Source organism: Kogia breviceps, chromosome 2 (genome assembly GCF_026419965.1).
Source record: "Kogia breviceps isolate mKogBre1 chromosome 2, mKogBre1 haplotype 1, whole genome shotgun sequence".
Taxonomy (NCBI): Eukaryota; Metazoa; Chordata; class Mammalia; order Artiodactyla; family Physeteridae; genus Kogia; species Kogia breviceps.
Window position 1 is genome coordinate 192,194,698 of NC_081311.1, and position 22,957 is coordinate 192,217,654.

At 43.9% G+C, this 22,957-nt stretch overlaps 1 protein-coding gene across 1 annotated transcript in view; it reads right to left on the reverse strand.

Moving 5' to 3' along the window:
- Positions 1-209: 209 nt before the first annotated feature.
- Positions 210-22,957, reverse strand: part of DNER (delta/notch like EGF repeat containing) — a 330,436-nt gene continuing 307,688 nt past the window's right edge. The window contains exons 11-13 of the mRNA XM_059053059.2: positions 20,659-20,790; positions 7,917-8,163; positions 210-1,206 (exon numbers count right to left, since the gene is read on the reverse strand). Coding sequence (XP_058909042.1) covers positions 1,095-1,206; positions 7,917-8,163; positions 20,659-20,790 — 491 coding nt within the window. The 3' untranslated portion in view covers positions 210-1,094. The remainder of the gene's footprint in view (positions 1,207-7,916; positions 8,164-20,658; positions 20,791-22,957) is intronic.

A 22,957-nucleotide genomic window follows, 5' to 3' on the forward strand; every position in this document is an offset into this window, starting at 1 on the left:
CCTTTCATGTTTACAAGACAGTATGGATGGTTCCCTGACAACTGGGAAGCCAGGAGTGCTCCCAGAAGGCACAGGGAATGGCTCCAATAGCCACCAAAATGTACTCCTTGGAACGTTTAAAATGTAAAAGACAGTAGGATTGTTTGTTTGATAATCAGATCAAACCCAAACGTTTTACATAATTTTAAAAAAAGAGAGAGACAAGTGCATCCTTGACTTGGTAACATTTATTCAATATTCTTTGAAATTAGCAAGAATCAGAAGAAGCACATATCAATCAAATACAGCCACAAAAACGTCCTGGATATAAATAAAGACGCACTATGAGGAATACTCACTACTGAAGGAACTGGTACGCTCTTACACTTGCTACCCCTTAGCAAGGAACAACTATAAAAACCTTGACTTGTAAAGGAAGATACAGATTCAATTTGACCGTAGTCTGCCTCACTAGGCCCTGTCATCATGTACGTTTTCAAGGCCCAGCCTGACAAATGTTACGAAAAATGAGAAAAAGAAACTCAAGCGAATGTTTCCGGTTTCCGCAACGTTCAACAAAACAGTGCAGAAATAAGTTACTTACCCATGCACAGAGTAAGGCAAAGGCTAATTTCATACAGGTTAGGAATAAGAAATTTAACTAGTTTCTTTTTCACAGGACAAACACTTCAGACTTCTTTTTAAGTAATGGGTATACTGTATTATGGTTCATACTCTACATGTGTTTCCTAACTCTACTCAAAAAGCCAACACTCACACGTCAAATACAAACTTGTCCTCGCTTAGACTTATTCTGTAACAACCGCAGAAAACAGTCTGGGTTTCGTAATAATATCTACCATGGAAAGCGCACACACTAGTCGAAGCGTATACTTTAGAGAGCTGAAAGTACATTAAAACGTAGTCAATGGATTTCACAAATTCCGTTTTTAAAATATTTTTTTCAAACCAAAAGCTGCAGAAAATTAGTTCTTAAATATTCTACCGAAAACTCTTGAGCAGCTGATTTTTAAATTTCTTAAGCTTTTCCTTTTCTTAAAAATATTTAAATGAATGTAGTAGCCCATCTTTTTGAAAAATAATCCCCCAAAAGATTACAAATCTTTTGTTTTAATCACTGTGACCAAGGGCTTGTCATCGGGGCTGTAATCCTCATAGGCGATGGGGGTCACATCATACATCGCAGGCCGGGATTTCTTTCCAAACCTGAAATCACAGGGAGGGAGGACTCTGGTTAGAGAACTGTTGGCTCTCAAGTCCTGTTAAAGGTAATTGGCGACAAAAACTTATCTTCAAGAATCAAATGGAACTACAAAAATACTCTCAAATATCCTCCCTAGCAAGTACAGAAATTTAAGACATCTTGATGTTAACGTTGAATGAGTATAAATATTAGCCTTTGGTGTGGGAGGGCAAAAATTGGATTTCACAGAACATGGAGTCCAAATTAATAGCGAAGCTTATAGGTTAAATCTTGGAAGAGCAGTCAGGCGTGATGGGTCTACATTAGGTTTCCGGGAAACATGTATCGACTTGTCTTCTTCTCAGACCCAGAGCAATTTGGAGAGGCAAGTTTACTTTACATCCACTCTAGTGCCTGGAATGCAGAGTGGCAGGGTGGGCTTCTCTGGCCTGTGCACAGCCTCTCCCCTGGGACTTGCAGGAGGGCTGTGAGGGCTCAGAAGCCACCTGAGGTCCCCAAACAAGGAGAAAGGCCGAGAGAGGAAATGACTTCAAATAACAAGGTGTTAGTCCACAATCTGTGCGGGCACCCACCATCCAATGCCACCCACCTATCACTCCCCAACCCCCATGTACACACAGGCCATTCTTTCTTCTCTGAGCACAAAGCCATTGGTCCCAACAGACTTGTATATATCAAAAACCCCTTGACAGCAGGACTGAAGTGCAGAAGCCAGGAGTGTCAAAAGCCGATTTCAGGACTTCCCACCAAACCAGTGTTAAAATGGCGATTTATTAAAATAAAGCCAATTCAACTTCTGGGTGGTCTCTTCCCTTTCAAGACCTCACCTTCCCTAAAGGCCCCTGGAGTGCAATATGATTTAAACAATCTTCCCCACTAGCCCGCCACCCCTCCTCCCTTTTATAAACAACATTTTTTTAACTGTTTCAAGTCCAATGGAGCCTATTAAAAAAGACATTTTAAAAGAATCTCAAATTTTAAAAGGATTGCCAGGATGGGCCCCCAAGGACTTCTCCTGGCTTATTTCCCATGGCTTTAACCCCATCTCCCCACCTTTCCTATCTCTTCTTTTTATATCTTGGAAAGTCTGTCTTCTCACGTACAGAGATGAGAAGTGGAATCAAGTGGGAAGTGAGAAAACGTTTCCTTCTTCATCTGATCCTTTATTTTTAAACATTCATCAATCTTGTATTCCAATTCACTCAAGATTTACTGGCCTTCCGGAGTTGCAAAGGCACAAATCATGCCAGAGAGGCGCCAGGCAAAGTGCAAAGATAAAGAGTTAAAGCGTTCTGCCACCAAGAAACCACAGCTCTGGCGGCACTATTAAAAAGTCTTCAATAAAGTTATGTCTAACATGTTAGCCTCACTGAAGGTCCGGAGTTGTGTGGGCTTAAATATGGGTTGGACTCCAGCCTGAGGTCTGTTTATCTAAACTGACTGAGGTCTGCACAATCTGAGAATTGGAAAAGGGCAACAATACAAAAGCCAATTGGCTCTTAACACTTTCTCCCAAGTCTGAAGATTTCGGAGGCTACTTTAAGGAGGAAGCATTTTGACAACCTATTTCTCATAAAACAGCCAGATACACCGGTAACAATATACCACCAATAATATTAATTTAATTAATTTTAAAAATCAGAAAATCCCAGTGTAAAGCTCTGTATCCAAACATGGTAGCCATGGGACGGTTTCCCGCAGGAACTCCAATGGGAGTGTCATTGAATCCTATGCAGCCTATGAATCAACTGGTTGGCCAGCAGGAAAAATCCAAGCAACGTAATAAGTTGAATCCAGGTTTACAATACCCATTTTATTTTTTATATGAGTCCAGTTTGAAGAATAATCTGTTTCCTCCAAATCTAGAAAGTTAAATGCCTCCATGTTATGCAATCCATCCACAAGCTGTAGTTCAAAGGGCCGTGATCTTACATTGCTGTCGTGCAGCTGGGTATTGACAAGGCAGGTTTGAGGATGAGCGTTCCAGATCCACTGAGCATAACACAGCAAGAGCTGAAGGCACTCAAGAGCTGCCACGTGGGGCTTCCCTGGTGGCGCAGTGGTTGAGAGTCCGCCTGCCGATGCAGGGGACGCGGGTTCGTGCCCCGGTCCGGGAAGATCCCACGTGCCGCGGAGCGGCTGGGCCCGTGAGCCATGGCCACTGAGCCTGCGTGTCCGGAGTCTGTGCTCCGCAGCGGGAGAGGCCACAACAGTGAGAGGCCCGCATACCGCAAAAAAAAAAAAAAAAAAAAAAAAAAAAAAAGTGCTGCCACGTGTCCACTGTACACACACAGTCAACTGAAGGACAACAGGCATTGCTTTGTGTCTGCATGGGAAACTCAGCCTGGATCGCAAAGTGTAACACTGATACAAGGTTACCTGGTTAAAGTACGACTAACACCCCCAACACAATTGGAGCTGGATTCCTTGCACTATGACCTAACCTGCTTCTGAGAAGCCTCCAAATTCCATAGGTGAGACACAGAAATCTCCACCCAAAGTGCACCATCTACTATATGGAAGCTAAGATGTAAAATGAAGTAAGACTCTCCTTCAATCTCCCACACCTATCAGAGTGGTGAGCTCAGAGTTAGTGCAAAACAAACGTGCCTTCATACTTCAATTTCCAACGCTAACAGCTTTTTATATTTCCTTAGTGTCTCAGAATTGGGTGGATGTTAAGGAATCAGCTAATACCTATAGAATTCCATTTTAAACTCTCAGGCACTAAACCAATGTCAGAGCTTGCCTATGTTATGGCAGGAGTTTTTACGCAACTGTTCTTTCTTTAAACAATGCACTGTTTCTCCTTACCCTAAAGGGACATCTTAATTGCTTAAAAAAAAAAAATTGGAAGCTAGAGAAAATTAAAATGTGGACCTTGGATTAGCAAACTATAGTCTGCAAGCTAGTAATAGCCTGTTGCTTGTTTTTTAAATGAAATTTTGTTGGAACACAGTTTGTGCCCATTCATAATGCCTCCGGCTCTTTTGCACAATAAAGGCAGAGCTGGTCACGAAGACCCAGAGGCCATATGGCCCACAAAGTCTAAGATGTTTCACAGGCCGTTGATGAAGACTGAAGAGTCCCCACAATCTCTCTCCAAAGGATTTAGCATCGTGTCTGTCTGTGTTAACCATCGTAGAAGCACTAACAGCAGTTGTGCGGCCGTGGTATCGATGTCACTGACAGCTCAAACATCGTAGCTGGTGACCAGTCTTGTGCACCTTATTTTACTAAAGAAACAAAAGAAACTGAAACCAGTTATGAGGGGGCTCAAAGTATGTACATTCTTCTAGTTCATATTCCCCCGGAAGTCAACAGCTAATCAATACCTCGAAGAACACGGCAGGTGGATGTGCGCTTTACAAAGGCCCACATCGGGAGATGCTGTTTGAGGAAAAGCGACTTTGTCCCTTCCCAGCTCTCTTTTCTGTTTGTTTGTTTGTTTTTTGGGATCAGGCACTTAGAGCTAGTAGAGTAGTAAGCAAGCAGCAACCGAAGTGTGACCTCAGATGCAGAACTTAGAGCGCTGTGGCTTCACCCCTGCCAGTCTGTCACGAAGTCTCTCCAGCCTGGGTGTAAGCAAAGCAGCTGTGGAACAGATCACTCTTAGGACAAGAGGGGGCTCCTTCTCAACCCAGCACCAGCACCAACCGACTGCTGACGTCAGAATCACCAGACGCTTCCTGGTTCACTAGGGAACGTCAAAGATGACCCAGTCAGGGTTCATCCTGTGCGGCTGCTCAGCTGCAGTCATTCTGATCCAATGTCCCCTCCAGGCTAGTGGCAGGGAGACAGGCCATGAAATGCACATTAGCTATATATAGGCTGATGCTCAAAACTAGCAAGAGGGGAATTGCGAAAGGACTCAGTTTTTGTCAGTGCCTTTCCAGGGTCTCCAGGAAAAGGGGCAAAAGCTCCAACCAGCCAGAGATCCAGCCAGGGCCTCTGGAGAAGCATGCTGTAGAAGCCACAGGTCATAGCTGAATAAACGTTCAGACAGGAATGTTCTCAGATATTTGGGAAGGCACTGTATTAACATCAATGGTTTTATCTGCAGTCACTGGTGCATGCAGGAGCTGGTTGGTTAGGAATTCTGCAGTAAATATTTTTGATAAAAATCAGTACCAAATAAGAACCAGGTTTGTAAATGCTTCCAAGTTTATTCTTTCCTTCCGAGAGTACTCAGTTAAGTACCCTTTCAGTGGGCTATATAAGCAGGAAGCCCAGAAGAACCTATCTTAACTTATTCCAGGGCTGAGATAAAATACTCTTCTTCCTCTTGAATGCAAAAGGACCTTAGTCAGAGATTCCTCCAGGGTAGGGGAGGGTAGAGGCAATCTGATTTCTTGGGTCTCCCAATACATCCCCGTATAGAGCTACGGATTCTGCTCTTCTCTGGGGAACTAAGCCCCTTCAGGAAGACTTCTGAGAAACAACTGAATTTGTCTACTCTCCTCTTCTTTTTACATCCTCTACCTCTCATCCAATGATTTCAAGATACTCCAAATACTCCTGCAGGCTGGTACCACTTACAAAGCTGGTGCCCTGGGATGAATCTACTTCTCAGGCAGGTCAAGACATCCTATGCCAACGCTTCACCGAGATCATCCATTCATTTCAGACCTCAAATTTTAGTGAGGTCTACCATGTGCCAGGACCCACTGGAGATACAGTAATAAAACTCACTGCTCTTTACTCAAGAGGAAAGAGTCAAATAAACAATTAAGATGAGATTGCAGGGATTCACCTCAATGTTTCCTGGAAGCTGTGTTGCTGAGTGGTTGATTCTTAAAGGCTCCCACAACGAGGCTGATCTTTAGGGCTTGACCTGGAAGAGGGTTAACTCTCTCTTCTCCCCCAAAGTTACAGAAGTAAGGCTAGTGCAGCTCCCACACAGAAGCTGCCCTGGGCTTTGGGGCAAGATGCTCTATATCTCCCAACTTCTCTCATCCACTGGCTCCTCTCCTTGGAAGCCAGGTTCTGGTTTTTGTTTCCCCTGGACTCACTCTAAGACCTGAGTCTTAGGTTTGCGGGTTTCCTTTGGAAGAAAACTAACTTTCTGAACCTCTGAGCTTCTATGCCATTCAGACAGAATTTGGATCTGCTTGCGTCTTGAACAATATCAATCACGATGTCCCAACAAAGATTATGCAGGTAATGGTGCCCTGGAGGCTCGATCTTAAGACACCAGGCTCAGCTCACTTTTTGCTACAGCACGCTCACTTTCTGAATTGTGTGCTTTAGATTGTTCTACCAATTGAAGGAAAAGATGATGCTTTTAACACACAGTATCACTATTTTTTTTTTTTTTAGTAAATACTCCTTGCAAAACTCAAAAAAATTAGATTAACTCATTTTTTCCATGTTGTAATAGATTTGGAGAAGTAAATGTGGTGCCATCTGTTTATACAATCCTTTAATATTTGTAATTTAATTTGACTGTCGTAACTCTTTAAGGAGGTAGTTCTCCCTTCCCACAGTGGAGGGAACTGTATTTGTGGAAGGTTAAATCATCGGTTTAAAATACAGTCAGGGACTTCCCTGGTGGTGCAGTGGTTAGGAATCCGCCTGCCAATGCAGGGGACATGGGTTCGAGCCCCGGTCCGGGAAGATCCCACATGCAGCGGAGCAACTAAGTCCGTGTGCCACAACTACTGAGCCTGCGCTCTAGAGCCCGCGAGCCACAGCTACTGAGCCCGTGTGCCACAACTACTGAAGCCATTGCTCCTGGATCCCGTGGTCCGCAACAAGAGAAGCCACCACAATGAGAAGCCTGCGCACCGCAATGAAGAGTAGTCCCTGCTCGCCGCAAGTGGAGAAAGCCCACGCGCGGCAACGAAGACCCAAAGCAGCCCAAAATAAATAAATAAATAATTTAAATTAATTAATTAATTAAAATAAAATACAGTCAGGTAATGGAGCAGTCAGGCTTAACGATGTCGCTCCGACACCCAGACTCACGCTCTTTCTATGATACCACACTAATTCCTGTCTCTCCAGGAGCCTTTCCTCCAGGAGAGGACACTCTTATACAATACGAACTCTAACAGCCGAATGACCATCATTTGACTTTCTTTAAATAAGCCCTTGAATCAAATGGGTAATTTATCACATTGACTGTTAGAAGAACAACACAGCTAAACACATCCCCCCCAAAAATCATCAAAAATGTTTCACAACTCCTAGACATTGTTGTCTAGGTAGGAATGCAGTGATAAAGAAGTGAACATGTATAAGAGACCATATCCAAAAGCCAATTATGATGACATGGAGAAACAGAGGGAGTTTGGGTTCTTGAAGGTATTGTTAGGTCCTGAAATGAAGCAACTCTAGCAGCATTATATTTTAGACTCCTTATGGGAGATGCAGTCATTTCAGCATAATAAGGCATAAAACAAAAAATAAATTGAGATCATAAACTATAAAAATAATGTTTCACACACAGGGATGAAGAGTCAGATATTTATAACAGAGATAAACACAAAATGAATGAATGTATTCAATGAAAACAGAAAGCCAGCAGCAAATTAAAGGGGTTTGCTTATGAAATAGCCTAATGATCCGGTCCCCCCATACTACCTTGAACTCATGTTTTACTCTTTGAAACCCTCCTTGGGGATGTAAAGTCCTGTTCATAATATAACCCTGATACTGAGGACGCACATGGGAAAGGAGCACCTCCCTTCCGCCTCCTCCTGCCGCCCACCTGGCATGCCGGATGGAGGCAATGGCATTGCTGAACTCGCTGTCGATGCTGCGGCAGTTGTAGAACTCCTCGTAGGCCGGCCTGGAAGAGCCCTGGTACTCGATGCGGCTGATGCGGCAAATCCCCACAATCAGGATGATGAGCATCAGGATGAAGGCGACGCAGAGGGCGCCGATGATGATGTAGAGGGAGTGCCGGGGCATGTTGGTGAGACTCTCCGCCATTTGCCCGGACTTCCACTGGAGGTCTGAAGGCAGAAATAAGCAAACGGCTGCAGATGAGTTGTGTCCTTTGGAATGGGAAGGACTTTCCTGTCCTCACGTCGGGAACCTAAAATATAAGGGCTGTCCAAGCTGGGAAGAATTGTTTTCTATGGATAATCCAGACCAAAGGCCTTACTACAAATCATTAAGAAAAAACAGGAACATGCCATAGAAAAATGTGCCAAGAATATAAAAATGAATTCACCAAGGAAATACGAGTAGAAAATTGTTTCGCTTCATAATTATTTTTTTAAATGCAATTCCTACATCAGTTCCCAAATATTATTTTTAAATTTTGATAACCACAGTTGACAGGGGTACAGAAATGGGGGCTGTGTGAATGGATACACAACTCCTGTGTGGACTACATGGAGTTTCCTCTGACCCAGAAATTTCAATGTTCAGAATTTATGCTGAGGAAATGGCCCTATAAACGCATCGAGCCCTGGGTGCAAGGACGGTCATCTCAGCAACACAATTTTTAAATGTTAGATTATCAACTATCACACATTTAGGAAAAAGTTCATAAAATAGCACAGATACCCATGTACTCACCACTCAGAGTTAATAAATGTTCCTATTTGACCTTCTTTGCTTTATATTTTTAAAGGTTTTTTTTTTTAAGAAATAAAACGTTACAGATACAGCTAGGGCCTCTCAACCCCATATTCTCTCTCTACCCCACCAACAGACAACACAATTCATAAAAGTGGAAAAATGGGAAACAACCTAAATATTCAACTCTTAGCGAGACGGAGAGATATTCACCAAATAGCAAAAGAATTAAGAAAAAAAAGGGTTACCGAACAGAACCTAGTTGTAGAGTACAATCACATATAAGCTTCCAACGTCTACCTTACTGAAAAGCTCAGGATGGAGCCATACCAATGATGAACATTGATTGTTTTCTTACTATGCTAAGCTTTTTGAAAACATCTCATTGAATCATCACAACCCCCAGAAGATATATTATTCCTTCTCCTCACTTTACAGACAATGTCTAGGAAGCTGACGTCACTTCCCGGGTGAGCATGTTGGCAAGTTTGGGTCCAAGTTCTTAGCCTCTGCCTCACACAGCAGTGTGCTAAGGACAGTGATCTCTGAAAAGCAGGCCTGCACGGGATTTTTATTTCCTTCTTTACACATCTCAGTCTTTTCCAACTTTAAAAAAAGAGAGAGAGAAGAATGCAGTCCGTTTGTAATAATTAAAAAGTACGCAGTAAGTCATTTGAAGAAAACACCCATGGGATTATCTTCCAGCATAACTAGCAGAGGGGGTGTGAGCCTTGGGATCACACCAACCTTGCTTTCAATCCCAGCTGCAAGGTTTACTGACCTCCCTGAGTCTCAATTTCTTCCATTGTAAGATGAAAATTGCAACATATCCCCTATAAGCTTGCTGTGAGTGTAAGTTAGAAAACATGTAAAGAAAAGTAAGAAAGTCCGCTGCTGGGCTCCTGGTGGGTGGTCCCTAAGGCGGAGCAGCTGAAGTGGTGGAAGAGGGAAGGATACAGAGGAGGAGGACCCTACCCTCTGAGGCACACACTCTGAGCTGAGGATCATCCAGCACTGCCCTGTGCCCATTCAAAAAACACCAACCTGGATGGGCAGGAAAAAAAGTGGATGGATGGACATAATCGCTGTATCTGGCACAGGTCAAGAGTGTCTAGTTATGTCCTGTTTACAGACCTGCATACAAATGGAATGGTTCAGATAATGTGACCAGGATTTGAAAGGAAGCCGTGAAGATTAAAGAGGGCTAGATAAGATCAAAGAGAAACTGAACTTGGGAAAGAGGATGCCTTCTCTACTTCACTCACACCGCCACCTCCACCACCATCACCTCCAGGCCATGATTCCCACCTTAGGACTCTGGGTGCCTGGAAATGGGATTCAGGGGTGGGTGGTGGGAATGGGCCTGTCTTCCTGGGAAATCCTCAGGCCTCTTTCCACCGTTCCACTTTTGGTGAGAGTATTTGTCACCTCTGGGTCCTCATACTTTTCATTTTAGCGACATCTTCAGTGACACTGGAGTCTCAGAATCAGCTGTTCTTTCCCTTGAAAAGTTACGATCTGCACAAGAGCACAGGTGAACACCCAAACAAGGACCCGAGTGTGCAGACCTTTTTCCTAGAAGCCTAATGGAAAACTGCCCCATGCCCTGAGCCTGGCTGGTTCCTGAGAGTTTGAGAAGAACAGGAGGAATGAAGTGACTTCTGAGTGCGTGTCCAGATCTTCTGGCTCCTGAGTTTTACACCAAGGCCCTCGAAGTCTGGTTTTGTCACTCGAGCCTGCCTTCCCGATCACAAAGCCCGTGCAGCCAACGCACATGCAGGCAGATGGAACGACATAATAAATGCAAATAAATGCATTTAAATAAATGCAAATAAACGGTCGCAATGGAAGAGAGGGGGTGTTCTGTGAAACCAAGACTCAGTCCCAGATTGGCAGCCCTTTCATCTGGCAGTAACCTGCTGCACATGGAGAGAGACAAGTTGTCTTTCTGGCTGAAAGAGAAGCATGACTCACTTGGTTTCCAAGTATTTCAACATTCTCTGAAAATTCAGTTGTAGGCCGGAGTCCAGCACTCACAGGGTGTGCTATAACACTCACTGAGCATCGTCACGAGGGCAGCCAATACTGTTTCTACTCCAGCTCGGTGGAGCGCTCAGATCTGATCATGTGACAGCCACACAAGTTCTTGATGAGTTCCTATGGTCAGTGCACACCTTCGTGTAAACAGTTTACACACCACACTGCTTGTGTATACACAGCCAGTGCACGACCGCACACGGCCACTGAAGCAGAAAAACAACCGTGCTAGGTTACGTGATGGGCACGCTGCCCCGGGCCTCAAAAGCTGCCTAAACCGCTTGCATTTGTGATCATCTGCTCTATTTCCCCAAACTCGGAATTCCAAGGCTGTTTGGACTTTTGGGAAGACTTTCTCAAAATTTCTCCCGAACCTCTGTTTCTCCTCCCTGCCCCTGCCCTTTGCTTTTTCCACCCTATTGTCATCTAAAACTTGTCTGATAAGTGAATGTGGCTGCTTTGCACACTAGGCAGATTAGTAGGCAAGCTGGAGCTGAATAAATCCAACATTTGGTCTGCGGGGCAGCAAATGTATCTGCAGCAGGTGGCTGCAGCTGCCACCTCCCGGTCCAGAAGTCATCGCTCCGCCGCATGCGGGGAGTCCCAGTGCATGAATCATTTACTATAGTGGCTGCGGCAGGGCTCGGGGAAAAATCATGCACCAGGGCGCGCGGGGTGACCTCAGCAGCCCCGGCAGGTGCATGACCAGGAACGCAAGCACACCAACCGTTGAGGGAAAATGGCGCACTTCTGGGTCTCAGGGAGCGTTTGCATTTCGGTTTAAACTCAATCTGTTTGAGGTTTTGTACCTTCTAAAGTGCTTTCGCCTTTAACATTTCAATCGGTACGAAAATAGGAGCTACACAGGGGCTGGACTCGGAGCCTCTGCTCAGGGTAAAGCAGGCAGTCAGCGGCCAAGCTGAGGATAAAACGAGACCCACCGACCACCTCCACTCCACCAAAAAGAGACCTCATTCGATAGACAAGTTTAATTCTAAAATACATTTCCCATATCTGTTTTTTTCATTTACCCAGGTGAATCTAGCTAGACTAATTTGTCCACCTTCTTTTCAGTCTTTTTCAGACTTAAAGAGAGTCTGAAAGTAAAGGAATGAAAGTCTGTTTTGAGTAGATGCCACTGAGATAGCTAGGTAAGTTGTGAACCATCTGTGGCCTGGAATAACTGGGAGGCGTGATTTCAAATTTCTTTATGTTTTCTGTAGCTAAAAGTTAGGTGGACAATCAAAACAGTCAATGAGACTGACAAAAGTTCACACTCTCATTAATCTTCAGAAGATGCAGGAACGGAGGGAACGGAAGGCACAGCTCACCTCCCTCCTGGCGATCCCAGCACTGAACCGGTATCAATAAGCACCTACTATACGCAGAGCATTGTGCTGAGTGCCTGGGGTAGGAAGCAAGGGAAAACGGAGAGAAAAGCGGGCTAAGCCACTTGGCTAAGTCATGAGGGGCCAGAGCAGCACTGCTTCGAGAGGGGACAAGGGAGTCACCATCTAACTGGGGAATCGGGAGAGCTTTTGTGACGGGGGTCCACGGCAAGCGTGGCTCTAAGGGTGAGTGCATGTTCACCAGGGATGGAGAACCGCAAAGGGAAGGCTGTCCCAGGCAAAGACCTGGGAGGAGGCGGAAAGCAGAGTGAGGAGCTGGAAGGAGGACAGGGTGGCTGCTCAAGGCAGCGAGGCGGAGACTGTCTGAGTGAAGACGGGGCGCCTCCCCACAGTGCGGGGGCAGCCCTCCCGGTCCCATAGGCTAGAGTGTGGCCTTTGGTCTTGAGTCACTGATGTATTTTAATAGCAACTTGGTGTGGGCAAGGATGGAAACAAAGGGTTCAGATCTGCACTTTGAAAAGATGCCTCGGCCATTTACGACCCCATAGATGAACTGGAGGACATTCTGCTGCGTAAAGTAGACCAGACACAGAAAGATAAATATTGCACGATGTCACTTATATGTGCAACATATAGGGAAAAAAAAAAACTCCAGAGAGTAGAATGGTGGTTACCAGAGGCTGGGGAGGGGGGTGGGGTGATGGAAGGGAGGGAGGGAGGGAGGGAGGGAAGGTGGCTGGGGGAGATGGCGTGGAAGTATGGAGAGTCACTGTTGAATGGGTGTAGAGTTTGTCTTGCAAGATGAAAAGAATTCTGAGGAAAGATGGTGGTGATGGTTGCAATATAAATATAAACGTACTTACAATATTGTATACAATATAAATGTACTTACACTTAAAAATGGTTAAGATAGTTATGTGTATTTTACCACAATGAAAAAATGTTTTCAATAATGAAAAGGTAAAATACTTTTGGAAAATTAAAAAGAAAGAAAGGAAGCAAAAAGAAAAGAAAGGTTGCTTCTGGCTGTATGTGAAGAAAGGGTTTGAGGGGCTAGGGTAGAAGCCAGCTCAGAGGCTACTGCGGCATCTGGCGGAGCTGGCGGTGGTTTGGCCTGGGTGAGAGGGGTGCAGACAGAGAGGTGAAGGAATGTGGGTGTGAGTTAGGGGTGGAATTCACCAGACTATGCAGCTTATGGAGGCCAGTGAGAAGAGACAAAGGCAGCGTCAAATTTCTTGGCCTTTGGCTTGTATCCCTGGATGGATGAAGTGCTGGAGGCAAGCAGGGGACATGGCGAGACAGCCAGGTTTGAGCGGAAGCTCATGAGTTTTGTTTTTACATGTTGAATTGGAAGTGCCTTTAAGACCCCCAAGGGGCGACATCAAACAGACAGCTGTATTATTTTGTTCAGCATTTTGATTAACGACAGTGAACGGTTATTGAGAGTCCAGTGTGCGCCGAACACTTTTCTAAGTGTGTTAGGTCCTTTACTCCTCGTACAGCGCTCCAAAGTGGACACTGTTACCACCTCCCTTTTATACAGGAAGCAGCTGGGACAGCAAAGAAGCCAGGGAAGGAGCAAAGTGGATTGTCTTGGGTTTCTTTTTCCCAAAATGCATGGAATTTAATAATGGTTGAAGAAACCCATCAAAACCGTGATGTTATATGAGCGGTCTTCATTGTACAGATAGATTCGGTTCTTTGGTTCTCATTCGGGTATAAACCAGGATTTAAAAAAAATAAAACTCATTTGGAATGAACATATACACACTACTATATATAAAACAGCTAACCAACAAGGAGCTACTGTATACCACAGGGAACTCTACTCAATATTTTGTAATAACCTATAAGGGAAAAGAATCTTGCCCAGGTTTCCACATGTAATAAGTGGCAGAACCTGAATTTGAACCACACACTTCGGCTCTAAACACTTAATAAGTAATGCTTTCCATACTGCACAATGTGGAAACCAATGTATTGGGGCCTGACTCCATTAGAAAAAAAAGTTTAGAAAACCATATAAAAGCGTGTCACACTTGTAAAGTAAGTACTACTTCATGTTTTGTTGGGGGGGGGAGAGACACTGTATGTTATGTGCCTCATCAAAATGCAAAACATATTTCTTACTGTGGGTTGCAGTCAAAAGGCCTGAGAAACACCGCTCTCTGCTATATGCATCCATCAGGACCCTTCAGGAAGGAAGCATGAAGATTCCCTTCATGGAATACCTGTATCTACCTTGGAACAGAAAAGTCAAGGTCTAGTTACATCAATAAAACTACATATCGGGCTTCCCTGGTGGCGCAGTGGTAGAGAGTCCGCCTGCCGATGCAGGGGACACGGGTTCGTGCCCCGGTCCGGGAAGATCCCACGTGCCGCGGAGCGCCTGGGCCCGTGAGCCATGGCCGCTGAGCCTGCGCGTCCGGAGCCTGTGCTCTGCAACCGGAGAGGCCACAACAGTGAGAGGCCCGCGTACCACACACACACACACAAAATAAAACTACATATCTATAGAATGCCTGTTATCCTAAAATATTCAGTATGTTTAGAAAATCAGTAGTTATCTCAAAAACATCTAAGTTATCAATATGCCATCAGAGGCGGGGAAATTTCGCTTTGAATAGACACCCAGAGGCTGCTCACTGCTCAGAGAGTGACAACTAGATGATAGCAGTTAAGGCAACCGTTTACTGAGCACTTACTGTGAACCAGGCACTGTACTGCACTATGTTATTCACATGTATTATCCCATTTATCGAGGCCTGTGGCTCAGAGCTCTTGTTTACCAGCAGTAAGTGCCTGAGCTGCGATTCAAAACCAGGACCGCACGACTCCACAGTAACGTCCTTCCCATAATCAGGCTGCTTCCCCACATCTAGCCACGATCACTTCCCAAGAGGTCAGTGGAGGATGCAGCCTTGGTGTTCGAAGTATTTAGTAGGGTAACTGCGGATTAAGTGGGACTTGCGAGTCAACTTCGACCCGCAACACCACTGCTTCCAAGAGGAAAAGTTTTATTGGCAAAGAGCCAATATATAAATCAATGCTCAAGAAAAATTCAAGGACCCCTTAATTTGACTATTCCATTTTCAAGAATTTATCCTACTGATATTCTCACACAAGAATATGTATATATAAGAATTTTCACTCTACTGTTGTTTTTAATAGCAAAAACCTGAAAATGAGTTATCTGTCTATCAATAGGGGTATGATTAAATAAATTATAGAGCATCTAAAAAATGGAAATACTGTGTGGTGTTAAAAAAATTGAGGAAGATCTGCATAAGCCAACATGGATAAACACTCAAGATATATTACTAAGCCTAAAGGCAAAAAGATGCTGAACAGTATCTATAGAATCGTCCCATTTGTATGGGAGAAAATGGGACTTACACAGTGACTGAAAGCATCTGGAAGAATCCACGATAAATGGGTAACAGTTGTTACCTTTGGGGAGTGAAGTGGGGAGTCTCCATGGGGAGGAAGATTAATTTTATTTTGTTTGTTTTCTTTTTTATTGAAGTATAATTGATTTACAATGTTGTGTTAGTTTCAGGTGTACAGCACAGTGATTCGGTTTTATGTATATATATATGTGTGTGTGTGTGTGTGCGCGTGTGTGTGTGTATATATATATATATATATACACACACACATATATATATATATTCCTTTTCAGATTCTTTTCCCTTATAGTTTATTACAAGATATTGAGTATAGTCCCCTGTGCTATACAGTAGGTCCTTGTTGGTTATCTATTCTATATACAGCAGGGTGTGTATGTTAATCCCAAATTAGTTTTGTTTTTTAAAAATCCTGGTTTACACAAAAATGAGAACAAAAGATACAAATCTATTTGTACGATAAGGACTGCTCATATAACATAACTGTTTGATGGGTTTCTTCAAGCATTATTAAATTCCATGCACTTTGGGAAGAAGAAGCCGCAGATAGCCAACTCTGCTCCTTCCCTGGGTTCCTGGAGCTACCTGCACGAAGTCTCACAGCAACTCCTGTCACATATTCAGACCCACCCGTGGATGAGGAGATCCTGAAGGCAAGAGCTGTTTCATTAATCTTTATATCCTGGGCACTATGCTTAACGCCTGACAATAAGAGGGCCTTGATTATTCATTGAATGCATAAATCCAAGGTGCCCTGTTTCCCTATTTCTCAACTGCAGAATGTCATTAATTCAATAGTTTAACCATAGATTCAACTGCTCAGTATATAGAACTAGCCAACTCTCAGTCAGCAGGACTGTCTGTGACTCTAACTGTATAGACCTTAAAGCTCCAACACAAATGATACAAAACATTCCACTATGTAGAGAATTATAAGAATTTTGAATTTGAGACTTTGATTTTAGGAAGGCAAAAGTTTTATTAAAATCCTCCCCCAATTTTTTGATCAGTCCAAAGATGGTTAAGAACAAGTGTCAGAATTAAAACTTCAGCAGGCTTGTTTTGTTAGTTTCTGGAACTTAGGGTTTGCATTTGTCTCAGAATATGTATAAAACAGCACAGCTACTCTCACGATCCTTTCAGGATAGTTCTGGATCAATGTTTTTGATGGTTTTGATAAATATGTGTGGTCTGCTAGATTTCTGCTTCTTATTACTGATTGGAGGGCAGATTTCTAATAACTATCCATTATTAGGGTAAACATTAGGAATGGGAGCCATGGAACCCCTAAAATGGTGTTTATTTGCATGTAAATCCCATTGAGGTTTCTGAATCTAGTGTTGGCTGATGACAAAGTAGACTCATTTCCACATGCAGAGCCCTTCCTTCACGGGAATCTGCACGAACTCTCAGTGTGTGTGTTTGTGAGTATCACACACGTATTCTATGAATTTCTGAATTTCTCTTTTCCACGCGCAATAGGAAACATCCTATGGTGTTTTGTAAGGAAAAGGCAATAGGAAATGCCTGCCTTATTATAATCTGTGCTTCCTGGCAGAGTATGACACTACTTTGAGGGTGAATCCAACAACAATGCTAGGGCTGGAAGGAAGAAAACTAACCATTTCATTTAATCCTTCATTTTATGGATGAAGAAACTGAGCTCCAGAGAGAGAAAATGACCTTCCTCCTGCCTGGTGATTGGGTGGGTGGCCGGACCAACCCAGATCGCTGTTGTTAAGAGCAGCACCCATTCTATTCACCAAATCCTGCCCCTTTAATCAGTTTAAGTTATGTTCATGCCAATACTTACTATAATGATTAGGTTGATGCTGTAACAGAAAAAAAAGTAATGCTAAATCATCTCCAAATGTTATAATTTTTAAGAACAAATGGGAGTAATGAAACACTGCTGATAAGGTGCTGTGGTAGGCCAAATAATGGTCTCCCAAAGATGAACACATACTGTTCCCCAGAACCTTTGATTACGCTACCCTACACGACAAAAGGAACTCTGCAGACGCGATTAAGCTGACGGTCTTGAGATGGATAGATTATCCTCAATTACCTTCATGGGCCCAAAGTAATCACAGGAGTCCTTATAAGTGAAAGGGATATGAGGGATCTGGAGAAGGAAATGTGACAACGGAAGCAGGAGTCAGAGAGACGTGATTGCTGGCTTTGCAGATGGAGGAAGGGGCCATGAGCCAAGGAAGGTAGGCAGCCTCTAGAAGCTGGAGAAGGCAAAGAAGAAGGTTCTATAGAAACTCCAGAAGGAAGACAGTCATGTTGTGTTTTAAGCCATTGAAATCTGTGGTAATTCTTTGCATCCGCAGTAGGAAAAAAATACAGGTGGTCAGGGAAGGCATCTGAGAAGGTGAGGTTCAAGCTGAGACCTAAAAGCTGAGAAGGAGACACAGCTGTGCTAAAATCGCAAGGAAGGGAGCTCCAGGCATGGGGAACAGCCCAGGCAAATGCCCTGATGGCAGGAATGAACGGGACCTGCTCAAAGAAGGGAAAGGAGGACAATGTGACTAGCGTAGTGAACAAGAAAGGAGGCCAGGTGAATGGCCTCAGGAAGCAGAGGGCAGGCTGGTGGGAGGCCCTGTTACTGCCTTTGACAACTCGGAGCCCTCCATGCTGTGGAGCTACACGGGCCACGGTTCTCCCTCTACTCTGCTTCATCTGAGCTTTCCTGTTGAGACTTACCAACCTGACCTTGTGTCATTCGGGCACCCTCCTCTTGGTTTCTAGCCACTTTAGAAGATCGTAGTGAAGGTTCAGGGTTAGAGAGAAATGTCAGAGACCATAGGTCCCATGGCTCATATAGGACAGGAGACCTCTTATATCTTCTCTGCCCACTGACAGTCCCAACTCTGCATCCACTTCTACTCTGAGTCCATTCCATTGACTCAGATCCATTTCCCTTGGCACTGGCCACCAGCCCCACCTGTGTGTTACTGCAAACCTTATATGCTTATTTTCCATTCTTATGCTCAGGTCAAGGATGGAAGCATCCAACAGTGGGGCCCAGTAGAGCCTAATCTTTGATGATATTTATTTTAACACCTTTGGCTGAATGGAGGGGTGCAAATGAGATCATCAAATGGAAAGTGCTACTCTGGGCGAACACAGAACCCAGGTGTGTGCTGAGATGTGTGATGGGTCCCATCACACCCAGCTGCTCAGAGTGGCCTGTGACCTCTGACAAGTGCCAAAGGCTAGTGTTCTCCAGGAGTAGCTCATAGTATAAGGGCTACAGTGGTGCAGAAGGAAAGAGAAGCAGCAGCTAACACTTATTTAGTGCCTACTGCATAGCAGAGATCTGCACAAATTTGCCTCCGTTAAGCCTCACAGCAACTTTTCTGTCACCATTTTAGAAGTGAGAAAGACAAGGCTGAGATACATTTGTCCATGACGGAGCTAGACCGTGAAGCCAACTTCTGTCCTTATTATTCCATCCTTGTATATCTTTTGCCTATCTTATCCATCACCAGAAGGAAGTAAAACTAGATTTTTTTATAGTTATGGTAAGATTTTACTTCAAAACTTCTTAAGGGCATCCTTTGTGTTCCTGACTTCTCACCCGTACTCTCCTATATATTTATCTTCACACCAAGGATTTAAAAATTATACATAGATATTCCCCTGCCCCAAGGCATGAAATTTGTCATTGCACAGAATTACCAAATTTTATAACGAAAACCGGTCCTATTTTATGGATAAGTACACCGAGACTCAGCACAACTGAATGCAGCCACACAATAAGTGCCACAGCCAGGGCAAGAACCGAGGTCCTGCTGGCCCCAATCTGGGATGCTTCCCACCAACTGATCTCACCAGACTGGACTTAACATCCTATACCTACTTTAGTCTTAACATCCTGCATCAATTCACAGCCCTGAGCATTTGTACCATTGGCATCCCTTTCCTTCCCTTTCGTCAACAATAGAGTGTTTCTCAGTCATCGTGAGCAAGAACAGTTGGTCCTAAAACCTTTCTGTATAGGGGTATTTGGAAAGGATGAGGGGGAGACCTAAAAGGAATTACTCTCCTCCTCTCTCAAGTCCTGAGCCAAGATGAAAGAGTGAGCAGACAGGAGCCCAAATAACACCTTCATTACTGGTCAAGTTGAAGGATATGGTCCATATTTGTGGATAAGAAGGTTTCCTGTTACTGGCCATGCCCCTCTGGAGACACACACCAAGAATTAGACAGGCCCGTGCAGCCACAGGCGGTGCTGGACCACCAGGGAGGCGCCTGTTCTTGAAACACGTACAGCGTGGAGGCGTCGGGGCAGCAGACAGGCCAACCCAAGAGGGAGACAGACAGACAGACGGACAGGGCTACGTATACTGAGCTGCCTCCTTCCAAACTCACACAGCAGATGAACTGTCTTTGCCTGATCAAGAGGAGTGGGCCAGAGGGCCCAGGAGGGAGATTTTAGGACAGAGCCAAACCCAACTACCCTGACTGATTTAAATGAGAAGAAAACACACTCCAACGCTGAGTTTTTCTCGATTTACAAAACAATGAAAACCCAATTCCAGGGCGTTTCTCATTTTCAACTCAGTCCTAGTAGATACATGATTTTAATATATAAAATCCTGATCCTGACAGGGTCAAACTTCTGTGAGTCCATCTGTAGAGAACCCCTCGCTCTAAGCAGCTCAAAGTATTTTTCAGATTTTCTTTCATGCTCACCCCCACGGAACCTTTCTCCAGGCGACTGATGGAACCTAATACGTTTGAAGACACTTGAAGACAAAAAATGCAAAGTGAAGTTACATTCGGTGCGGTTTTTTTAATGCTTTCAACACAAAGACTCTCTCTCTCCTGATGCGATTCTAATGCTTCTCTGCTAAGCACATTTTTGGCTGTCTTAGCAGCCGCGAACTCTGGATGACATCTGTGCATTCTCATCCTGGTGGAAAGGCTGGATTCAGACTCAGAAAGCAGGGGTAGCAGCAAAACACAGTGAGCCAAAGTCCTCAGCTGGGACCCGGGAGGCATGGGGGGCACAGGGCACCCCTTGGGCCTCGATGCCTCACCTGTGAGTGCCGTGGGGCTGGCGCATCCTCTTCTCATTGAATGAAAATGTAACGGTAAGTCACAGTGGCCGAATACTCACGGATTTCACAGTTTGCTCCCACCCAGCCACGTGGGCAGTGGCATGTATAACCATTGGGCTGGTCCAGGCAGGTACCGGCGTGATGGCAGGGGTTACTGTCACATTCATTGATGTCCACGTCACACTCTTCACCTAAGGAGATAAAGAAAAGCGGCAGTGAGCCAGCTAGCTGCCCCAGCGGCTCTGTCCCCTGTCACTTCTCTGGCTCAGCAAAGATCTAAGGCTGGGGTCATGATCTCCTGCAATGCAGCCCAACTGGCTGTTTGTATAAAGTGCAGAACTCTCCCAGAATTCCAGACAAGGGATCCTTTACTTAAGTAAAGCTTAGAGAAGGAAAAGAAATGGCACCGGTAGAAAGAATCCCCTTTAATCTTTTGAATTCGTTATCTGAAGCCGATTCCCATATCTGAATAAACCTTTTGAAGTTTATCGGAAAAACAAACTTGGGCTCCTGATTTTACTAAAGAAATATATTTGGATTTAGTCTTGGATTTATGTTTTGGATTTAGTCGGCTGAATCTTCTTATTTGTTTTTCTGAAACTCCGGAAAGCCAAAAACCTCACAGTTTATGGGTGTTTTTTTTTTTTTTTTGTAGCCAAGTGTTTGATTGTGTAAGCCTGGACATTTGACTATTTTCTGGATTAGTTCTAGGTCACAAACGTGTGCCTAGCCTGAGTCAATTATGAAAATGTACCCCTCTTTCCAAATCCCTGGAAATGTTTCTGGGAGGGATTGAAATGCTGAGGGAGAACATCAGGGCCCCCTAAGGAATGACAGTTGTGATGTCTGGGGTGAGTCCGGTCCTGAAATAATCTTCCCTGGGAAATGGTCCCCGAGGGAAGCTCACATCTGCTCCAGTCCGTCTGTCCTTCCCCCATAATGAAAACCGTGACCTGGGGCTCCTGATGCTGCTACACCCAACATTTGGGGGCATTGATCCCCTCAGAGAAAGCCTAGTTTAAACTAACAAACCAGAACATGGGCTGATATCACTGTGGTCCAAAGACCAACTTACAAGAAATAGCTTGTTATTAGAAGTTACACAAACAAAGCCATCTTCGTGTGATTTTAGAGCCTGTGTATGGTAGGAGTCAATACAAAATGGGTGCACCTCTTAAAGATATCACATCGAAGCTGAAGAGAGGATACTTCAAATTGAGGCAGTCTTTCTTAAAAGTGTGAAAATGAGAAAAAGAAAACTTTTAGATATACCTCCATTTGCTTAGATAAATGTAAAAAGTGATATATATATATTTTTAAAATTTCTAGCATTGCTATAGCCATCGACTAAAACAAAAGAGCAAAATCGAATATTCTGTCCATTTTTAAAGGCAATATTTCAGTGTACACTTGGGTAATTACTTCCAGGCTTACTTAATTAGTATTAAAGAGCTTTTCTATCTGCCATTGGTTTACCTCGTGTTTATAAAACCACCATATGTCACTCACAGACCATTTTAGAGGCAGAATCTCAAACTAAAATAGTTCACATCTGTTTCACTTCACACTTTTTTCATACTTAGCAGCGGACTATTTTATTTTTAAAGTAAAATCTGTCAAATAAAACATTCACTACGTCTAGGTCCTACTAGATTGTTTATAATTCAGTAGTGTCTAAGCAAATTTGTTTCCTGCAATAAATATAGTCATTTATATCAATAAGAAAGACATGAAATTGACTGTCTCTTACTAACCTCTTTCAAAGGTTTTCTGTCTATTAATGGGGCAATCACTCTGACTGGAAAAGGGCATAGACTAAACTATTACAAATGGCATTACATGGTAGACTAGTTGAAGAGACATATAAGCAGGAATGTGCTAAGAAGTGATAAAAGGATGAAATCAAAGGCCTTGACAAATATACACATCAGTACTGCTTTCCATCCATTTAGGAAGACAAGCTTAACTGAGGTATTTACTAAACAATAGCTTTCTTTCCCTGGCAATCTGAATACTGCAAATTCTGAAATAAGATGCTCTGTTACCTTTGCAGCAATAGCTACAGAAATGGCCTGACTTCTCCCTACTTCTATAGCCTAGCAAAACTCAAAAGCCCCACCCTGCTTCAGAAGTTTAATGTCAGGGTCAAACCCTTTTAATTCCCTAAATTTTGGGCAGTTCTAGAGCTGTCAGTCCAGCCCACCCAGTCCTGCTCTGGTCCAGGGCTTCCCTAGGGAGGTAAATGCCAAGTTCAGGTTTAGGGCAGCCCTAATACATGTTTTGGCTCTTGGACCTCTAAGTGGCTCTAATATAGTTAAGAGAAGTCTAAGATCCTTAGATTTATCTCTTCTTGGGACT